This window comes from Mobula birostris, chromosome 27 (genome assembly GCF_030028105.1).
Source record: "Mobula birostris isolate sMobBir1 chromosome 27, sMobBir1.hap1, whole genome shotgun sequence".
Taxonomy (NCBI): Eukaryota; Metazoa; Chordata; class Chondrichthyes; order Myliobatiformes; family Myliobatidae; genus Mobula; species Mobula birostris.
This window is the reverse complement of record NC_092396.1, coordinates 5,323,278-5,340,590: the sequence shown is the minus strand read 5'-3', so window position 1 is coordinate 5,340,590 and position 17,313 is coordinate 5,323,278. Positions and strand designations below refer to the sequence as shown.

Genomic DNA, 17,313 nt, shown 5'->3' with positions numbered 1-17,313 from the left:
GTCACCAAAATCACTTGCAAATTTCTACAGATGAACCCTGGAGAGCACTCTAACTGGCTGCTTCACTGTCTGGTGTGGGGGGAGGATGGTGTTACTGCACAGGATCAAAGTAAGCTGCAGTCAGCTCCATCATGGGCACTAGCCTCTGTAGTAACCAGGACACCTTCAAGGAGCAACGGCTGAAGAGGGCAGCATCCATCATTAAGGACTCCATCACCCAGGTCATGCCTTGTTCTCATTGATACTGTCGGGTAGGAGGTACAGATGTGTGAAGGCACACACTCAGTGATTCAGGAACAGCTTCTTCCCCTCTACCACCAGATTTCTGAGTGAACATTGAACTCACCTCACCTTTTTTATTTCTATTTTTGCACTACACTACAAAAAATATAGATAGATAGATAGATATTATGTACTTCCTTGAATTGTACTGCTGCTGCAAAGTCAACAAGTTTCACAACATATCCCAGTGATATTAAACCTGTTTCTGATTCTGATTTGGCGTTTTGGTGGGAATGGACAAGATGGGCCAAGTGGCCTATTTTCTTGCTGTAACATTCAATGACACCACTGTTGTCAGTAGAATCTTAGAAGGTAACGAGGAGCTGCACAGGAGCGAGATAGGCCAGCTGGCTGAGTGGTGTCGCAACAACAACCGCACACTCAGCATCATCAAGACCAGGAAGAGCAGCTCAGGAGAACATCAGTCTTCCTTCAGGGCTCAGGGGTGGAAAGGGTGAGCAGCTTCAGGCACCTGGATATCAACATCTTGTAGAATCTATCTTGGGCCCAATACTTTGATGCAGTCACAAAGAAGTCACAGCAGTTAGGAGTATGAGGAGATTTGGTATGTTGCCAGAGACTCATGTAGATTTCTATAGATGTATGGTGAGAGCTTTTGGTGGTTACATTGCTGCCAGATATAGTGGCTCCGATGCACAGCATTGCAAGAAGCTGCAGACTCAGCCAGCTTCACCGTGGGCAGAACCATCCCCGACGTTGAGCACATCTTCAAAAGGCATTGCCCCAAGAGGCTGCATCCATTATTAAAGACTCTCAGCATCCAGGGCATACCCACTTCTCATTGCTACCACCGGACAGAGGCACAGGAGCCTGAAGAGCCACACTCAACGTTTTAGGAATAGATTTCTGAACGGTCCATCAACACTGCCTTGCTATTCTTCTTTAGCAATATTTATTTATTTATTTATTTGTAACTTATAGTAATTTGCATATCTTACAATGTACTACTGCCACAAAACAACAAATTTCATAACATATGTCAGTAATAAGAGACCTAATTCTGATTCTTATTCTAAACATAACTTCCTGAATCAAACTCAGTACCTCAACAAATAAAAGCAATCATGCCATTGCCTTCTTTACAACCCTGTTGATTTGTGCAGAAAGTGATGGAATATAGATCGTTTCCTGAAAGTGGTGTTATAGGTAAACAGGACAGTGAAGAATCAGAATCAGGTTTAATATCACCAGCATACGTAGTAAAATTTGTTGCCTTTGCGGCAGAAGTACATTGCAATACATAATAATAAAATAACCATGAATTTCAGTAAGATGTATATAATAGTAAGATTAACTAAGTCATGCAAAACTAGAAATAAAGAAGTAGTGAGGTAGTGTTCATAGGTTCAATGTCCATTCAGAAATCGAATGGAGTTGAGGTGCTATGTTGCAGTTGTAAAGATGTTGGTATGAGCGCACCGGGAGTATTGTGCATAATTTTGGATAAGCTGCTAAAAGAAAAGCTCCGTGATGGATGGTCCCAAGCCTAGTTGCAAGAGGAGGAGGTTTGGGCATAGGGTAAGCAACCCCATCCCATAAAAACCCAGAGCCACAGAAACATCAACAGAAGCTCTGAAGACCTCATTCCTGGGAAAGGAAGGATCTAACACTGGAGTTCTTGTTAGACTGAACTGATGTATGGGCTATTGACTTGCATTGTGTTGTTATGCATTGCAACTAAGACTAAGGAGCTGGTGGTGGACCTGAGGAGGGCTAGGGCACTGGTGACCCCTGTTTCCATCCAGGGGGTCAGTGTGGACATGGTGGAGGATTACAAATACCTGGTGATACGAATTGACAATATACTGGACTGGTCAAAGAACACTGAGGCTGTCTACAAGAAGGGTCAGAGCCGTCTCTATTTCCTGAGGAGACTGAGGTCCTTTAACATCTACCGGACGATGCTGAGGATGTTCTATGAGTCTGTGGTGGCCAGTGCGATCATGTTTGCTGTTGTGTGCTGGGGCAGCAGGCTGAGGGTAGCAGACACCAACAGAATCAACAAACTCATTCGTAAGGCCAGTGATGTTGTGGGGATGGCACTGGACTCTCTGACGGTGGTGTCTGAAAAGAGGATGCTGTCCAAGTTGCATGCCATCTTGGACAATGTCTCCCATCCACTACATAATGTACTGGTTGGGCACAGGAGTACATTCAGCCAGAGACCCATTCCACCGAGATGCAACACTGAGCACCATAGGAAGTCATTCTTGCCTGTGGCCATCAAACTTTACAACTCCTCCCTTGGAGGGTCAGACATCCCGAGCCAATAGGCTGGTCCTGGACTTATTTCCATCTGGCATAATTTACATATTATTATTTAACTATCTATAGTTTTATTTTGCTATATTTATACTCTATTCTTGGTTGGTACAACTGTAACAAAACCCAATTTCCCTCGGGATCAATAAAGTATATCTATCTATCTATCTATCTTTATAGAAGTAGATTTATTTGTCACACGTTCATTGAGACATACAGTGAAATGTGTTTTTTGAGTGAAATCGAATCAGCGAGGATGGTGCTGGGCAGTCTACAAGTATCGCCAGGCTTCCGGCACCAAGATAACATGCCCACAACTCACTAGTCTTAATCATACATAGCAGGATATGTCACCATATTCCTGAAACATGCACACTTTCTCCATCTCTGTTGTGGACAGAGGAAAAGACTTAAGGATATGCTCAATCCCGTTTCAAAAAATGCAACGTCCCCACTCCTGGGAATCTCTGGCCCAACACTAAGATGGAGTAGACCATGAATTGGAGACATGCAGAGGCCCGCGTAATCAACAGAAGGAGTGTACAAACTCTCGAACCACTCACTCCACTGACCCATCAACCACGTTCAATCCCATCTGATGAAGGGTCTGTCGTTCCCACATTGGGCTGATACAAGGTCCTGACCTAAAAAGCAGACAGTTCCTTTCCTCCCGCAGATGAGTTTCCCCTGTCCACGGCCTCCTCTACTGCCAAATCCTCCTCTGCGCATCAGATGATAAGAGGCATAGATCAAATGGAGAGACAGAGATTTTTTTCCCAGGGTGGAAATGGCTAATTCCAGAGAGTATAACTTTAAGGGGATTGAAGGAAAGTATTTGGGGGGGGGATGTCAAAGAGTGGTGGGTGTGTGGAATACCTGACCGGGGGGCGGGTGGTAGGGGCTGATACATTAGGGACATTTAAGAGATCCTTAGGTAGGTACATGGGTGATAGAAAAATGGGAGGTGATGTGGGAGGGAAGGGTTAGATTGATTGTGGAGTAGGTTAAAAGGTCAGCACAACATCGTGGGCTGAAGGGCCTGTACTGTGCTGTAGTGTTCTATGTTCTCATGTTGTAGTGTCTGTATGGTATACGAAGTCCATAAGACCATAAAACACAGGAGCAGAATTGGGCCATTCAGCCCATTAAGTCTGCTTCTCCATTCCATCAAGGCTGATTTATTATTCCTCTCAACCCCATTGTCCTTCCTTCTCCCTGTGGCATTTGATGCCCTGACTAATCAAAAACCTATCAAACTCCACTTTCAATGTACTCAGTGACTTGGCCTGCACAACCATCTCATCATTTTTCTAAATGAATGTCCCTCGATTCTGAGGCTGTGACCTTTGGTCCTGGACTCCTCCACTATAGGAGACATCCTCTCCATGTCCAGTCTATCTAGACCTTTCAATATTGGGTAGGATTCAATGAGATCCTCCCCTCATTCTTCTAAACTGTGGCGAGTACAGGCCCAGAGCTGTCAAATGCTCTTCATACATTAACCCTTCCAATTTCAGGATCATTCTCATGAGCCTCGTCTGGACCCTCTCCAATGCCAGCACATCTTTTCTTAGATAAGGGGCCCAAAACTGCTCACAATACTCCAAGTGTGGTCTGACCAGTGCCTATAAGTTGGTGAATTGTATTCATTGATTGAGTTATCTTTCAGTGAGTTATATTTCAAAAGTAAAGTTCAATGTGCTGACGTAACAATATAAATCATTTATGTAGTGTGGTGTGTGACTAGGCGGCTGCTTCTGTTGCCTTCTCCGTGGATGCCATCCGATCTGTTCAGGACTTCCATCATTTTCTGTTTCTGTTTCACATTTCTGATTTTTCTTAAATACCACCTTTAACGTTATGGTTTATTGTACACGTGCCAGGGTGGCATCAAGGTTAGCACGAAGCTATTACAGCTCGGGGCATTAGAGCTCGGAGTTCACTTCTGTTCTGGCACAGTCTGTGAGGAGCTTGTACGTTCTTCCCGTGACCACGTGGATTTCCTCCGGGTGCTCCGGTTTCATTCCACTGCCCAAAGATGTACCGGTCAATAGTTAATTGGTGAATGTAAATTGTCCTGTGGTAAGGCTGGGCTTAAATGGGTGGGTCGATCTGCGGTGCAGCTCGTTGGGCTGGAAGGACCTATTCCACTCTGTATCACTATATAAATAATAAATAAGTCCAACAATAGACCAGCCCTTGGTCCCTGCAGTGTGCTGTTCTGTTCTTTTATGTTATCGGCACACATTAGAGGAACATTAGTGGTAATCTCCAGCCTGGTGGCATCAACGTTGATTTCTTGAACTTTTTGTAACTACTCCTTGTTGTCTTAGCAAGTCCACTCCCCCCCCCCCAACACACACACTCTCTTTGTTTTCACTTATCCCTGTGGTCCCTTCACCTCTTTTCTTTCCCATCTCTTGCCTCACAACCTGCCCGTCGCCAACCCCCCACTTACATACCCCCCCCACTTGGATTCACCCATCACTTGCTGGCACATGCTCCTCCCCCTCCTCCAAAACTTTTATTTTGCCATCTTCCTTCCCAGTCCCGATGAAGGATCACAGCCCAAAAAGTCAAATCTTCATGTCTATCCATCAATACTGCCTGACTTGCTGAGTCCCTCCAGCAGTTTTTTCTGTGTGTTCCTCACACGTTGGCCTCACTGCTTGCATGAGGACTCACGGGATAGGAGGGAAGCTATCCTCAAGCCTGAAGATTTTCCCAAGAAGGAAAAGGTGATGAGAGGCATTGATCGTGTGGATAGTCAGAGGCTTTTCTCCAAGACTGAAATGGCTAACACGAGAGGGCACAGTTTTATGGTGCTTGGAGTAGGTATAGGGGAGATGTCAGGGGTAAGTTTTTTACACAGAGAGTGGTGAGTGCGTGGAATGGGCTGCCGGCGGTGGTGATGGAGGTGGATACAGTAGGGTCTTTTAAGAGACTCCTGGATAGGTACATGGAGCTTAGAAAAATAGAGGGTTATGGGTAACTCTAGGTAATTTCTAAAATAAGTGCATGTTCAGCACAGCATTGTGGGCTGAAGGGCCTGTATTGTGCTGTAAGTTTTCTATGTTTCTATAAAGAAGAACACTGTCACTACCAGGGTTCTAGTCTGCATTGTCACTTTTCCACCTTCAATTAACATAGCATTCTTCCTCCAAAAAAGGTCCAGTGAACCAGAGCTGGATCTGGTCAAGTACCAAAGTTACGGTCTGATTCACAGGACCATAATTCCATCAGCAAGAGTCAGAGTCAAAGAGCTCTACAGAACCAAAACTGGCTCTTTGGCCCATCTAGTCTGTGCTGGATAATTTTCTGCCTAGTCCCACGGACCGTAGCCCTCCACATCCCTTTCGTCCACGTACCTATCCAAGTTTCTCATAAATGCCACAATCGAACCCACATCCACCACCTCTGCTGGCAGCTCGTTACATGGTCGTACTATGAAAGAAGTCCGAAACAGATTAGCAGAGAAGTTTAAAGGCAACGTGACTGGCAAGTTTTTACCCAGAGTACTTGGTACATGATCATCAAAAAATGGCAGATATTCTAAATCTGGATCAATAGAATCGATTTACTATCGATTTGTACTCCAGGGAATGTGAAGAGTAGCATTAAATATCGCTGTGATGATTGTACATTCTAGTATCAATTGTTTGGCGACAATAAAGTGAAGTATTAAGTAGAGGAGAAAGACAGAAACACTCAGCGGTTGATATATATACACACACAAATAACAGAAACACATTTTGTGATATATGTTGGTGATAACAAAATGAATTCAGATTCTGCAGCTGGTAATTTGTTACATCATGGAATTAAAACAGTGAACGAGATATGTTGGTCTTCCAACAACACAGCAAAACTCTGCAGCATCTATGGAGTGGAATAAAAAAGTTAATATTTCTAGCTGAGACCCATCATCAGGATAAAAATGGTCAAACAAGTCTTGTTGTTTCAAAAGATTTAATAGTTTCACAGGGCACACTGGAAGCTGAAGTATGCATTCATCTGAATGATCTCTCCCCAGTGTCCTGGAGAGCCAAGGATGTGGGATCTTCTATTTGTACATGTCTCCTGAAGTACCTCACTGCAGAAATGGCACTGAGATTCACCAACAAAGCTGCAAGAACACAAACAAGCAAGTTGCAAATGAAATATCATCTGTCATTTATGGGAGAGATTAGAGATTACTTCTATTTTTCGCACGTACGTCAAAACATACAGCGGAATGCTTTGGTTGTGTCAATGATCAACACGGTCTGAGGACGTGCTGGGGGCAGCCTGCGGGTGTCGCGACGCTTCTGGCACCATCATAACGTGCCCACTGCTTACTACGCCTAACCTGCACATCTTTGAAACATGGGAGGAAACCAGAGATGAATACCCTGAGATGGGAGGAAATCAGTGAGATGAATCATGGCTTCGCACTGAGGGACATGTCCACAGGCTACTTAGTATTCAGCTATAAAGCACTGAAGCAAGCCCTGTAACTCACTGCATTTACGTGGACCATGTCCTGATATCTGCCCCACCCTCAGATTCCACCACCAAACCGTACTGCAGACAGTTTACAGCACCTGTGGGATTAGAATGTAAAGTTGTTATTGCTCTTGTTGTTTAGCTCTTTCTATGCTTGCTTATATCTTTATTTAATTGACTACATGCGCGTAATTGTTCAGTGACTTTTTCAGTAAGTGTAGTCTAACATATTGATGCCATTACGAAGAATATTAACATCTATATTTCATTCCGAGGTTGAGGAAACTTGGCTTGTCACCAAAGACTCTATCAAATTTCTACAAATGTACGGTGGAGAGCATTCTAACTGGTTGCATCACCATCTGGTTGGGAGGGGGACACTGCACAGGTTTGGATGTTGTAAACTCTACCAGCTCCATCATGGGCACCGGCCTTCCCAGCATCCCCAGCATCCAAGACACCTTCAGAACACAGTGCCTCAAAAATGTGGCATCTGTCATTAAGGGCCCCCATCACCCAGAACATGCCCTCCTCTCATTGCTGCCATCAAGGAGAAAGGACAGGAGCCTAAAGACCCAAACTCAAAGTTTCAGGAATAGTTTCTTCTCTGCCATCAGATTTCTGAATGGACAATGAACCCATGAACATTATTTCCATGCGTAGGAGGCTCAATGGATTCGTGCAGTTGGCACGTTCTTGCCATCAGTCCGATTATGGGTCAGATATTGGAAAGTTCCCACATTAACACCCAGCAGAGGAACACTTACCAGCTTTCCACATGTCTGACTGTGAGTTAGCAGACCTCATGGCCCAGGATGCGCAGGCAAAGCAGAATAAACACAGGTCATTCTGAGTGCAGGACTGGCACAGACCTCGTCTTGCTAGGTGGGAAGAAAGATGATAAAGATTATAAACACAGAGATTTGTCAGATGCTGGAATCCCAGAGTAACACACACAACATGCTGGAGGAACTCTGCAGCATCTGTGGAGGGCAATAAAAGGCGGGAGGAGAAGATGGCGACGCGCCTGCGTGTGCGCAGCCCTCTGGTGAAAAATGATATCGTATCTGTTAAATAGGGGCCGTGGACAATTCTGATTTGATGGAGAATGGATGTGAAAGCACAGAGGAATATCTGGAGAAATTTCTGAAACGCCCGTTCGCTGCTGTCGTTACTGTGTGGTTGGGAATCTTTCGGAGGGTAGGCCTCAAAATCCCTGGCCTTGCCTGGTTTTGGCGACCGAGAAGGAGGTCGAATCATTCAGACAGAGATGGTGCTCAGTACTCGGTGTCGGAGAGCTGATCAGAGCTCGAAGTTTTCGGATGACTCAGAGTCGGATTGTGGTCGGCATGGCAGGGAGAGTTTTTCTTCCCTCTCCCGTCTGTGTGAGATGTGGGACATTTGAGAAACCTTGAACTTTACTGTGCTCATGGACTTCTCCATCAAGTTATGGTATTGTTGCACTGTTTGTAACTATATGTTATAATTATGTGGTTTTGTCAGTTTTTTTCAGTCTTGGTCTGTCCTGTGTTTTGTGATATCACACCGGAGGAAATAATGTATCATTTCTTAATGCATGCATTACTAAATGACAATAAAAGAGGACTGCGTGTCATAGTCTAAAAATTAATGTTTCTAGCTGAGACCCATCATCAGGATAAAAATTATAAAGATTAGCTTTATTTGTCACATGCACATCAAAACAAACAAATTACAGTGTTTGTGTTAATGGCCAACACAGTCCGAGGATGTGCTGGGGGCAGCCCACAAGTATCGCCAACATAGCATGTTGACAGCTTACTAACTCTGACCTGTGTGTCTTTTGGAATGTGGGAGGAAACCAGAGCACACAGAGGAAACCAATGCGATCATGGGGAGAACGTAAAAACTCCATAGAGACAGTAGCGGCAGTTGAACCCCCATCTTACAGTGGTGCTGCAAAGCGATTGTGCCACCATACCACCCCAGTCAATGGCAGGGAGGGTTTGAAGGGCCGAGTGGCCTACTCCTGCTACGGTTTTCTTGTGTGATGTTCTTAAGGTGGGATTTTAGTCAAGACTTAAGATTGTTAAATATCCATTCCAGTACACAAATCTAAAGACCATAAGACATAGGTGCAAAATTAGACGATCAGGCCCATCAAGTCTGCTCTTGCCATTCAATCATGGCTGATCCTTTTATTCCCCCCGCTCAGCCCCACTTCCTGGCCTTCTCCCTGTAACTTTTGATGCCGTGGCCAATCAAGAACTTAACAATCTCCGCCTTAAATACCCCCAGCAACCTAGCCTCCACAGCTGCCTGTGGTATCAAACTCCACAAATTCACCACCTCCTGCCTAAAGACATTTTTCCATATCTCTGTTTTAAATGGACTACCCCTATGCTGAGGCTGTACCCTCTTGCCCTGGACTCCCCCAATATGGGAAACATCCTTTCCACATCTACTCAGTCTTGGCCTTTCAAACGGTCCTCGCATGATAACCTTTTCATTCCCGGAATCCTCCTTGTGAGTCCCCTCTGAACCCTCTCCTATGCCAGCACATCTTTTTTAGATAAGGAACCCAAAACTGTTCACAGTACTCCAAGTGAGGCCTCATCAGTGCCTTATAAAGCCTCAGCATCACAACCTTGCTCTTATATCTAGACATTTGCCTTCCTCACCACCAACTCTACCTGCAAGTTCACCTTTAGGGTGCTCTGCACAAGGACTCCCAAGTCCCTTTGCATCTCAGATTTTCGGATTCTCTCCCCGTTTAGTAAATAGTCTGCACATTTATTTCTTCTACCAAAGTGCATGACCATGCATTTTCCAACATTGTATTTCATTTGCCGCTTTCTTGCCCTTTCTCCTAATTTGTCTAAGTCCTTCTGCAGCCTTCCTGTTTGCTCAACACTACCTGCCCCTCCACCAATCTTCATAAATATAAATATATAAGATAACTTATATACATAGATTGATTGTATATCCATAAAGTGAGCTAGGCTGAGGACCAGGGGTTTGCAAAGTTTTTTCTGCCATGGAGCCTTACCATTCATCGAGGGGTCTGAGGACCCCAGGCTTGGAACCCCTGCTCTGGAGTGCCTGTTCATAAGGTGACTGACAGGAAATGATAAAGGAGTGGTGGTTGGGAGTGTGGGTTAACGGATGGAGGTGTTGATCAGACTTGGGGACGGTGACTGTTTTTCAGTCTGGTGATCCTGGCGTGGATGCTATGTCACCTCCTCCCTGCTGGGAGTGGGACAAACAGTCCATGAGCAGGGTGGGCGGGATCCTTCATAATGTTACTGGCCCTTTTCCAGCATCTTTCTGTGTACACAGTACTGTGCAGAGGTCTAACGCTGGGGGTTTTGAATATCCGTTGTGGAGCTTTCCTGTCCACTGCAGTACGGTTTCTGATCTGACCGAATAGATCATCCTCTTCGGTCAGACCAGGAGTATGGTGAGTAGTACTGGGCCTCTTATCTAAGAAAGGATATGCTGGCATTGGAGAGGGTCATGAGGAGGTCCACGAGAATGATCCTAGGAATGAAAATCCTGATGTATCAGGAATGTTTGATGGTTCTGGGCCTTTACTCGCTGGAGTTTAGAAGAATGTTGGAGGGGGGGGTGCAGAGGGAGGGGATCTCGTTGAAACCTATCGAATATTGAAAACCTGAGATAGAGTTGATGTGGAGAGGATGTTTCCTTTAGTGGGGGAGTCTCAGACCAGAATACAAGCATCTGTATTCTTTAGAATACAGATGTGGAGGAATTTCTTTAGGCACAGGGTGGTGAATCTGCAGAATTCACTGCCACAGACAGTTATGGGGCTCGAGTCACTAGGTATATTTAAAGCAAAGGTTGGCCGGTTCTTGATTGGTAATGCTGTTAAAGGTTACGGGGAGATAGGAGAATGGGGCTGAGAGGGATAGTAAATCAGCCATGATGCAATGGAAGAACAGACTCGATGGACTGAATGGCCTAATTCTGATCCTGATTCTTATGGTTTTCAAACCCATCCTCCCAAATTTCAAGTATAGTTGTTTACGTAACCAGTGAAGTTAACCTCCTGTGAGTGATCTCCCCTCCACCACAGATCGGTAATCATTGCCCAAGGTACCTCTCTGCACAAGGCTTTCCATCATTGTGTGGCTTCCATCACGTGGTGTGTACCTCACCAATGCCCCAAGGTCAGAAGAAGTCTTGTCCTTTGCTCCCTCAGATTGGTTTGACATCCTGAGAGGAACTAATGCCGAATGCGTTTGTTTTGTGTTCTGTAAGTATTTCCATACAATGGTCTTAATTGCTGTCAATAACTTCACTGCCTTGCGCCGCTGGCTGTCTTGATCTTCATGCTTGGAAGGCATGGGCAGGGAGACATTGTTTTGATCCCCTTCATCTTCAGGATCTGTGTAAAAATACTCATAGATTTCTGGAACTGTGATGGAATAATCAGTCTTGCACTTGACTCCTGCAGATAGACTTTCAGGCATTGATTCTGTGACTATTGATGTTTCCCTGGTCATTAAAAACTGTCTGTCCTTTGATACGGTGACAAAGGTCTGTGCAATTGAATCCTCCCCAAGCGTGCTTTGACAATGACCTTCAGCACTACCAGCTGTGTGCTGGCTGCCCTTACAGTGCTGGCTTTGTATCTGTGTATCTTTCTGAAACTCCTGGAGGGCCTTCTCATCTTCTCGGGATTCCTGAGTTTGCTCTAATCCAGTACCCAAGGGTTTGTCCTCGGTGGTCTTTAAATGGTGCAGGTAGAATTCGTTGTCAGAGTCATCCAGTCCCAGTGTGGTGGTGGGCCTAACGCTGGTTTCTGTAACGTGGGATTGCCGAACTGGAACATGGAACCCTGAACTGGATACTTGGGAATGGGGCAGGGATTGTGCAGAAGAAGCTGTAGGACACTGGATTCGAGAAGGATGGACTTGCTCACCGGAAATCAGGAATATCTGGGGACTCACTGATAAATTGTCATTTGACATTACTTGACTTCTGGCCATGAGGAACTGATTTACCATTTCCAGTTCCAGCTCTTCTTCACTGCCAGACCAAACATCTTCATAAGGATCCCACTGCCACTTACTTTCTGAAGGGGAGCTGTTTACTGAAGGGGTTGACGTTTTGCCTTGAAGCACCGGCCACCCCACTTCCTTGGGTATCGTTCCCCACCCATCTGGCATGCTTCTGCTGGGGCTCTGATATTTGCGGAAGTTGAACCTCCTGCTGCGCTTGTGGCGGGAGGGTAAGACCTTGTCGGCATCGTCGCTGAGATCAGTGTCTTCGGAGGTGACCAGGGAAGGTTGCTGGGTGCTCCCGCACTCCTCGGGCACACTGTCGAATAATGGCCAGTCATTGTCGCATTGGTGGAAGCTGTATCCGAAATTGTCCATCACTGAAACCAGAAAGTGTTGGCGATGTAACAAAGGAAGCACAAAGGCTACAAAGAGCTAACTTTATGTATGTAGACCATAGGACAAAGGAGTGGAATTAGGCCATTCAGGATATCGCGTCTGCTCTGCCATTCAATCATAGCTACTTTATTATCCCTCTCATCCCCATTCGCCTCCCTTCTCCCCGTAATCTTTAAAGCCCTCTCTAATCAAGAATCGGTCAACCTAAGTCATAGGTTAAGGGTGAAAGGTGAAATGTTTAAGATGAACCTGAGGGGGAAGTTCTTCACTCAGAGGGTGGAACGAGCTGCCAGAGGAAGTGGCGGATGAGGGTTTGATTTCAACATTTAAGAGAAGTTTGGATATGGTTGGGAGGGGTATGGGTGTAGGTTGATGGGACTAGGCAGAATAATAACTCGGCATGGACTAAGTAGAATGAGGGTCATGTTTCTATGCTGTAGTTTTGTATGATTCTAAACTCTGCTTTAAATAAACCCAATGACTTGGCCTCCACAGCCTTATGTGGCAATGAATTCCACAGATTCACCACTCTGACTAAAGAAGTTCCTCCTCATCCCTGTTCTATAGGGGCATCTTTGTATTCTACCGCTGTGCCCTCTGGTCCTACATTCCCCCATTGTAGGAAACATCTTCTCCACATCCACTCTATCTAGGCCTTTCAATATTCGATAAGTCCCACTGAGAACCGTCCCCACCCCCCAATTCATACTTCTGCATTTGCTCTGGAGACTCGGGAGACTGCAGATGCTGGAATCCTGGCAAAGTCACGATCAGAAACTCATAGATCGCTACAGTAAACCTGAATCAGAACCAGCTTTATCATCACTGACATACATCATGAAATTTATTGTTTGCGGCACCAATACAGTGAACTATATCAAATATAATAAAAATTACAATAAGAAATATAGATATATTGCAAAAAGAGAGCAAAAATATTGATGAATTAATTCAGACATCTGATGGCGGGGGGGAAGAAGCTGTTGCTGAAATGTTGAGAGTGTGCCTTCAGGCCCTTGTACCTTAAGTACACCTAATGACTGGCCTCCACAGCTGTGGCAGTGAATTCCACAGGTCCAACACCTTCTGGCTGAAGAAATTCCTCCTCATCTCTGTTCTAGATGGATGCCCTCTTATTCTGGGTCTGTGTCCTTTGGCCCGAGACTCCTCCGCTATAGGAAACATCGACTCCACATCCACTCTATTCAGGCCTTTCAACATTCAATATATTTCTTTGAGATTTCCCTCATTCTTCTAAGTTCCAGTGAGTACAGGTCCAGAGCCATCAATTGCTCCTTATATAGTGATCCTTGCATTCCTGGAATTATTCTCATAAACCTCCTCTGTACCCTCTCCGATACCAGCACATCCTTTATTAAATAAGGGGCCTAAAACTACTACTAATACTCCAGGTGAGGCCTCACCTGTGCCGCATACAATCTCAGCATTACATTGTTGCTTTTATATTCTAGTCCTCTCGAAATGAATGCTAACATTGCATTCGTCTTCCTCACCATCGACTCAGGCTGCAAAGTAACCTTTATGGCATCCTACACGAGGACTCCCAAATCACTCTGCATCTTGGATTTTTGAATTTTCTCCCCATTTAGAAAATAGTCTATGCTTTTATGTCTTCTACCAAAGTGCATGACCATACACTTACTTATTTAGAGATACAGCACATTAACAGGTTGGGCATGGGGTTAGAACTCCACCATATAAAAACCCAGAGCTACAGAGATGCGAGAAGAAGCTCCAAAGACCTCATCCCTGGGAGAGGAAGGATCCAAGGATACACCAAGAAAATGGGCTAAACCTGGGAAAACTTGAAAGACAGGCCTGGGACAGAGGACTGTGCTGAGCCGCTGGCAGTGTCCTATGCCCCAGTAGGGTTGATGGGCTTAAGAAGAAGAAGAACAGGCCCATCTGGTTGAACAAGCCCATATTGCCCAATCACGCACATGTGACTAATTAACGCACTAACCTGTTCGTCCCTGAGGTGTGCGGGGTGGGGAAATTGGAGCAACCAGAGGAAACCCATCTGGTCTTGGGGGAGAACGTACAAGCAATTTAAGGACAGCCGCAGGAATTGAACCCAGGTCGCTGGTACTGTAGTAGACTTATGAAACTGTGCCACATTCATGACTTTGTCATCGTAGTGTTAGAAAGAGGGAGGGTTCCTGGAGTCAGGCAGAAAATGCGGGAAACATCTCAGGAGGTCAAACCTGCTCTGCCAGAAACGTTAACCCTTTCCCTCTCCCCACAGATGCTGCCTGACCTGCTGAGTATCTCCAGTAATTTTTATTTTATTTTATTTAGAGATACAGTCCAGAATAGGCACTTCTGGCCCTTCGAACCGCACCACCCAGCAATCCACCACTTTAACCCTGGCCTAATCACAGGGAATTTTGCAATGGCCAATTAATCTACTAGCTGGCACATCTTTGGACTGCGGAAGGAAACCGGAGCATCCGGAGAAAACCTACATGCACTTGGGAAGGAATGCTCAAACTTGATTGCAGAGGACACCGGAACTGAACTCCAAACTCCAACGTCTGAACTGTAATAGCATTGTGCTAACTACTACACTACCATGGCGCCCCAGAATTCCAGCACCTCCAATACTTTGCTTTTGGAAGGAGTTTCAAAGTATTGAGAGTTGTCCAATGTAGGGTACCTTCTCCAAGGTTAATAGGAACTGGCAGATGAGAGAGAAGGTTCCTGCTCTCCTCTGTGCTTTTCTCTACAGAAATGGCCTCTTACCCAGAATTCCTCTGTCCAGAAACCATTCTGAACTTGCTCCTGAGAAAATTCTCAGGACTTCCGACTTAGACATAGAATCATAGAGCACTACAGTGCAGAAAAAGGCCCTTTGGCAAATCTAGTTTTCAAACTTCTATTCTGCCTAGCTTATTGACCTGCACCTGGACCATTGCCCTCCATATCCCTCCAATCAATATACTCATCTAAGTTTCTCTTTAAAGCTGAAATTGAAACTGTATCCACCATTCCGCTGGAAGGCTCATTCCACACTCTTACCACTCACTGAGTGAGGAAGTTCCCCCTCGTGTTCCCCTCAAACATTTCACATTTCACCCTTAACACATGACCTCTAGTTCCAGTCTTGCCTGCTTGCTTTTACCCTGTCTATAACCCTCAATTTTGTACACCCCTGTCAAATCTCCCCTCAATCCAGGGAACAAAGTCCTCACCTATTCAACCTTTCCCTATAACTCAGGTCCTCAAGTCCTGGCAACGTCCTTGTAAATTTTCCCTGCACTCTTTCTGTCATATTGATATCGTTCCTTTAGGTAGGTGACCAAAACTGCTCACAATACTCCAAATGAGGCCTCACCAATGTTTTATATAGCTTCAACATAACATCTCAACTCCTGTACTCGGTACTTTGACTTATGAAGACCAATATGCCAAAAGCTCTCTTTATGACCCTACCTATGTGTGGTGCCCCTTCCAAGGAATTACGAATCTATATTTCCGTACAGATTCAGAATTCTACCCACTTCTGTCCATCTCCCAGATGTGAGACTCTGTGTCCAAGTGGCATCTAGACCCAAAGTCAGATATCAGAACTGCTGAGAAAACAAGTCCTCCCTGACACGGACATCCACTGACAGCCTTGTGTCGGCTGTGGCTGAGGATAGTCAATAAAAGTCCCACAGCTTTCCGATTCACTGAGAACACTGGAATTTTCTCATACACTTTGCCTGGTATTGCATACGGGAGTGTGGGCTCTCTGCATCCTCCAGTCAGAAGAGAAGGCCTTTCAGCCCTTTAATCCTCCACTCAAAAGGATCGTGGCTGATCTGATGTTCCTCAACCTTGACCTTCCTCTTCTCTAAACCCTAGATCTATTCTTAAGGATCTCAACTTTCCATAAAACTAAGAACCCTGTTTCCGCAACACTGTGCTGAAGAATGCAAAAGATTCATATGGAAATTCTTTCTCTTTTCAGCCTCCTTAAGTACTTCAAAAATAGTACATCAGTGTTGTATCTCTCTCTGGGAGATACCTGCACCAGGTTCTAAGCAAAAATCTTATCTGAACTGACCTCTGAAATATCTCAGCAAATGAGATTACCTGAGCCTTGGTTGGCTTCCATTTCGACAAAGCAGTGAGCAGTTTGTGTGTTTTAAGGCAGAAATCTACTCACCTTGGTTCCTGCTGTGCCAGTTTGTCAAGGGCAGGGAAGAGTGCTCTCACTTTTTTGCTGTAGCACGTAGCAGAGGCTGACCTTTGGTGGACAGTGGTTCTATTGGAATATTAAAAATAGACCTCCCCGTCATCACATGGGCTCTGTTTGGCCTTCCTGCCTACAGCATGACTGTCAGTGGTGTGTTATAGTGTTACAGGCTACGAATAGAAATCAGGAGAGAGACAGGAAGTTTGAAGGAGACCATAGTGAGTGCACAGTGGCTGAACTTCAAAGGGAGGGAGGGGAATTAACCAGAGTGAAATGGAATCAAAGACTGAGATCTGGATATCTTTATGGATATAAAGTGAGACTGTGAGATTGGGGAACTCAAGGCTCATTGATGAAGAAGAGAGAGAGAGATAATTGAACAAAGAAGGTGTGGGATGTATGTGAGATGAATCCTTCAAGCAAGGGGAGATAGAAGAGACTGTAGATGCTGAAATCCAGAGCAGAAAACTTCTTTCCTCTCCTCTTGCACTACTTGTTTAATTTAATTTTCTTTATTTATTGCGATACCGTGTGGAATTGGTCCTTCTAGCCCTTCGAGCCACACCGCCCAGCAGCCCCCCAATTTAATCCTATCCTAATCACAGGACAATTTACAATGACCAATTAGCCTACTATAGCTGGACGGTGGTGTAGTGGCAT

The 17,313-nt window shown here is 45.1% G+C and overlaps 1 protein-coding gene across 1 annotated transcript; it reads right to left on the bottom strand.

The window, feature by feature from the left end:
* Positions 1-6,528: 6,528 nt before the first annotated feature.
* perm1a (PPARGC1 and ESRR induced regulator, muscle 1a) lies at positions 6,529-16,683 on the bottom strand. The gene is made up of 4 exons (XM_072245053.1): positions 16,624-16,683; positions 11,150-12,433; positions 7,818-7,931; positions 6,529-6,691 (listed from the first exon to the last, which is right to left on the bottom strand). The coding sequence occupies exons 2-4, from the start codon at positions 12,429-12,431 to the stop codon at positions 6,576-6,578; spliced, it is 1,512 nt and encodes a 503-aa protein (XP_072101154.1). The 5' UTR covers positions 12,432-12,433; positions 16,624-16,683; the 3' UTR covers positions 6,529-6,575.
* Positions 16,684-17,313: the final 630 nt, after the last annotated feature.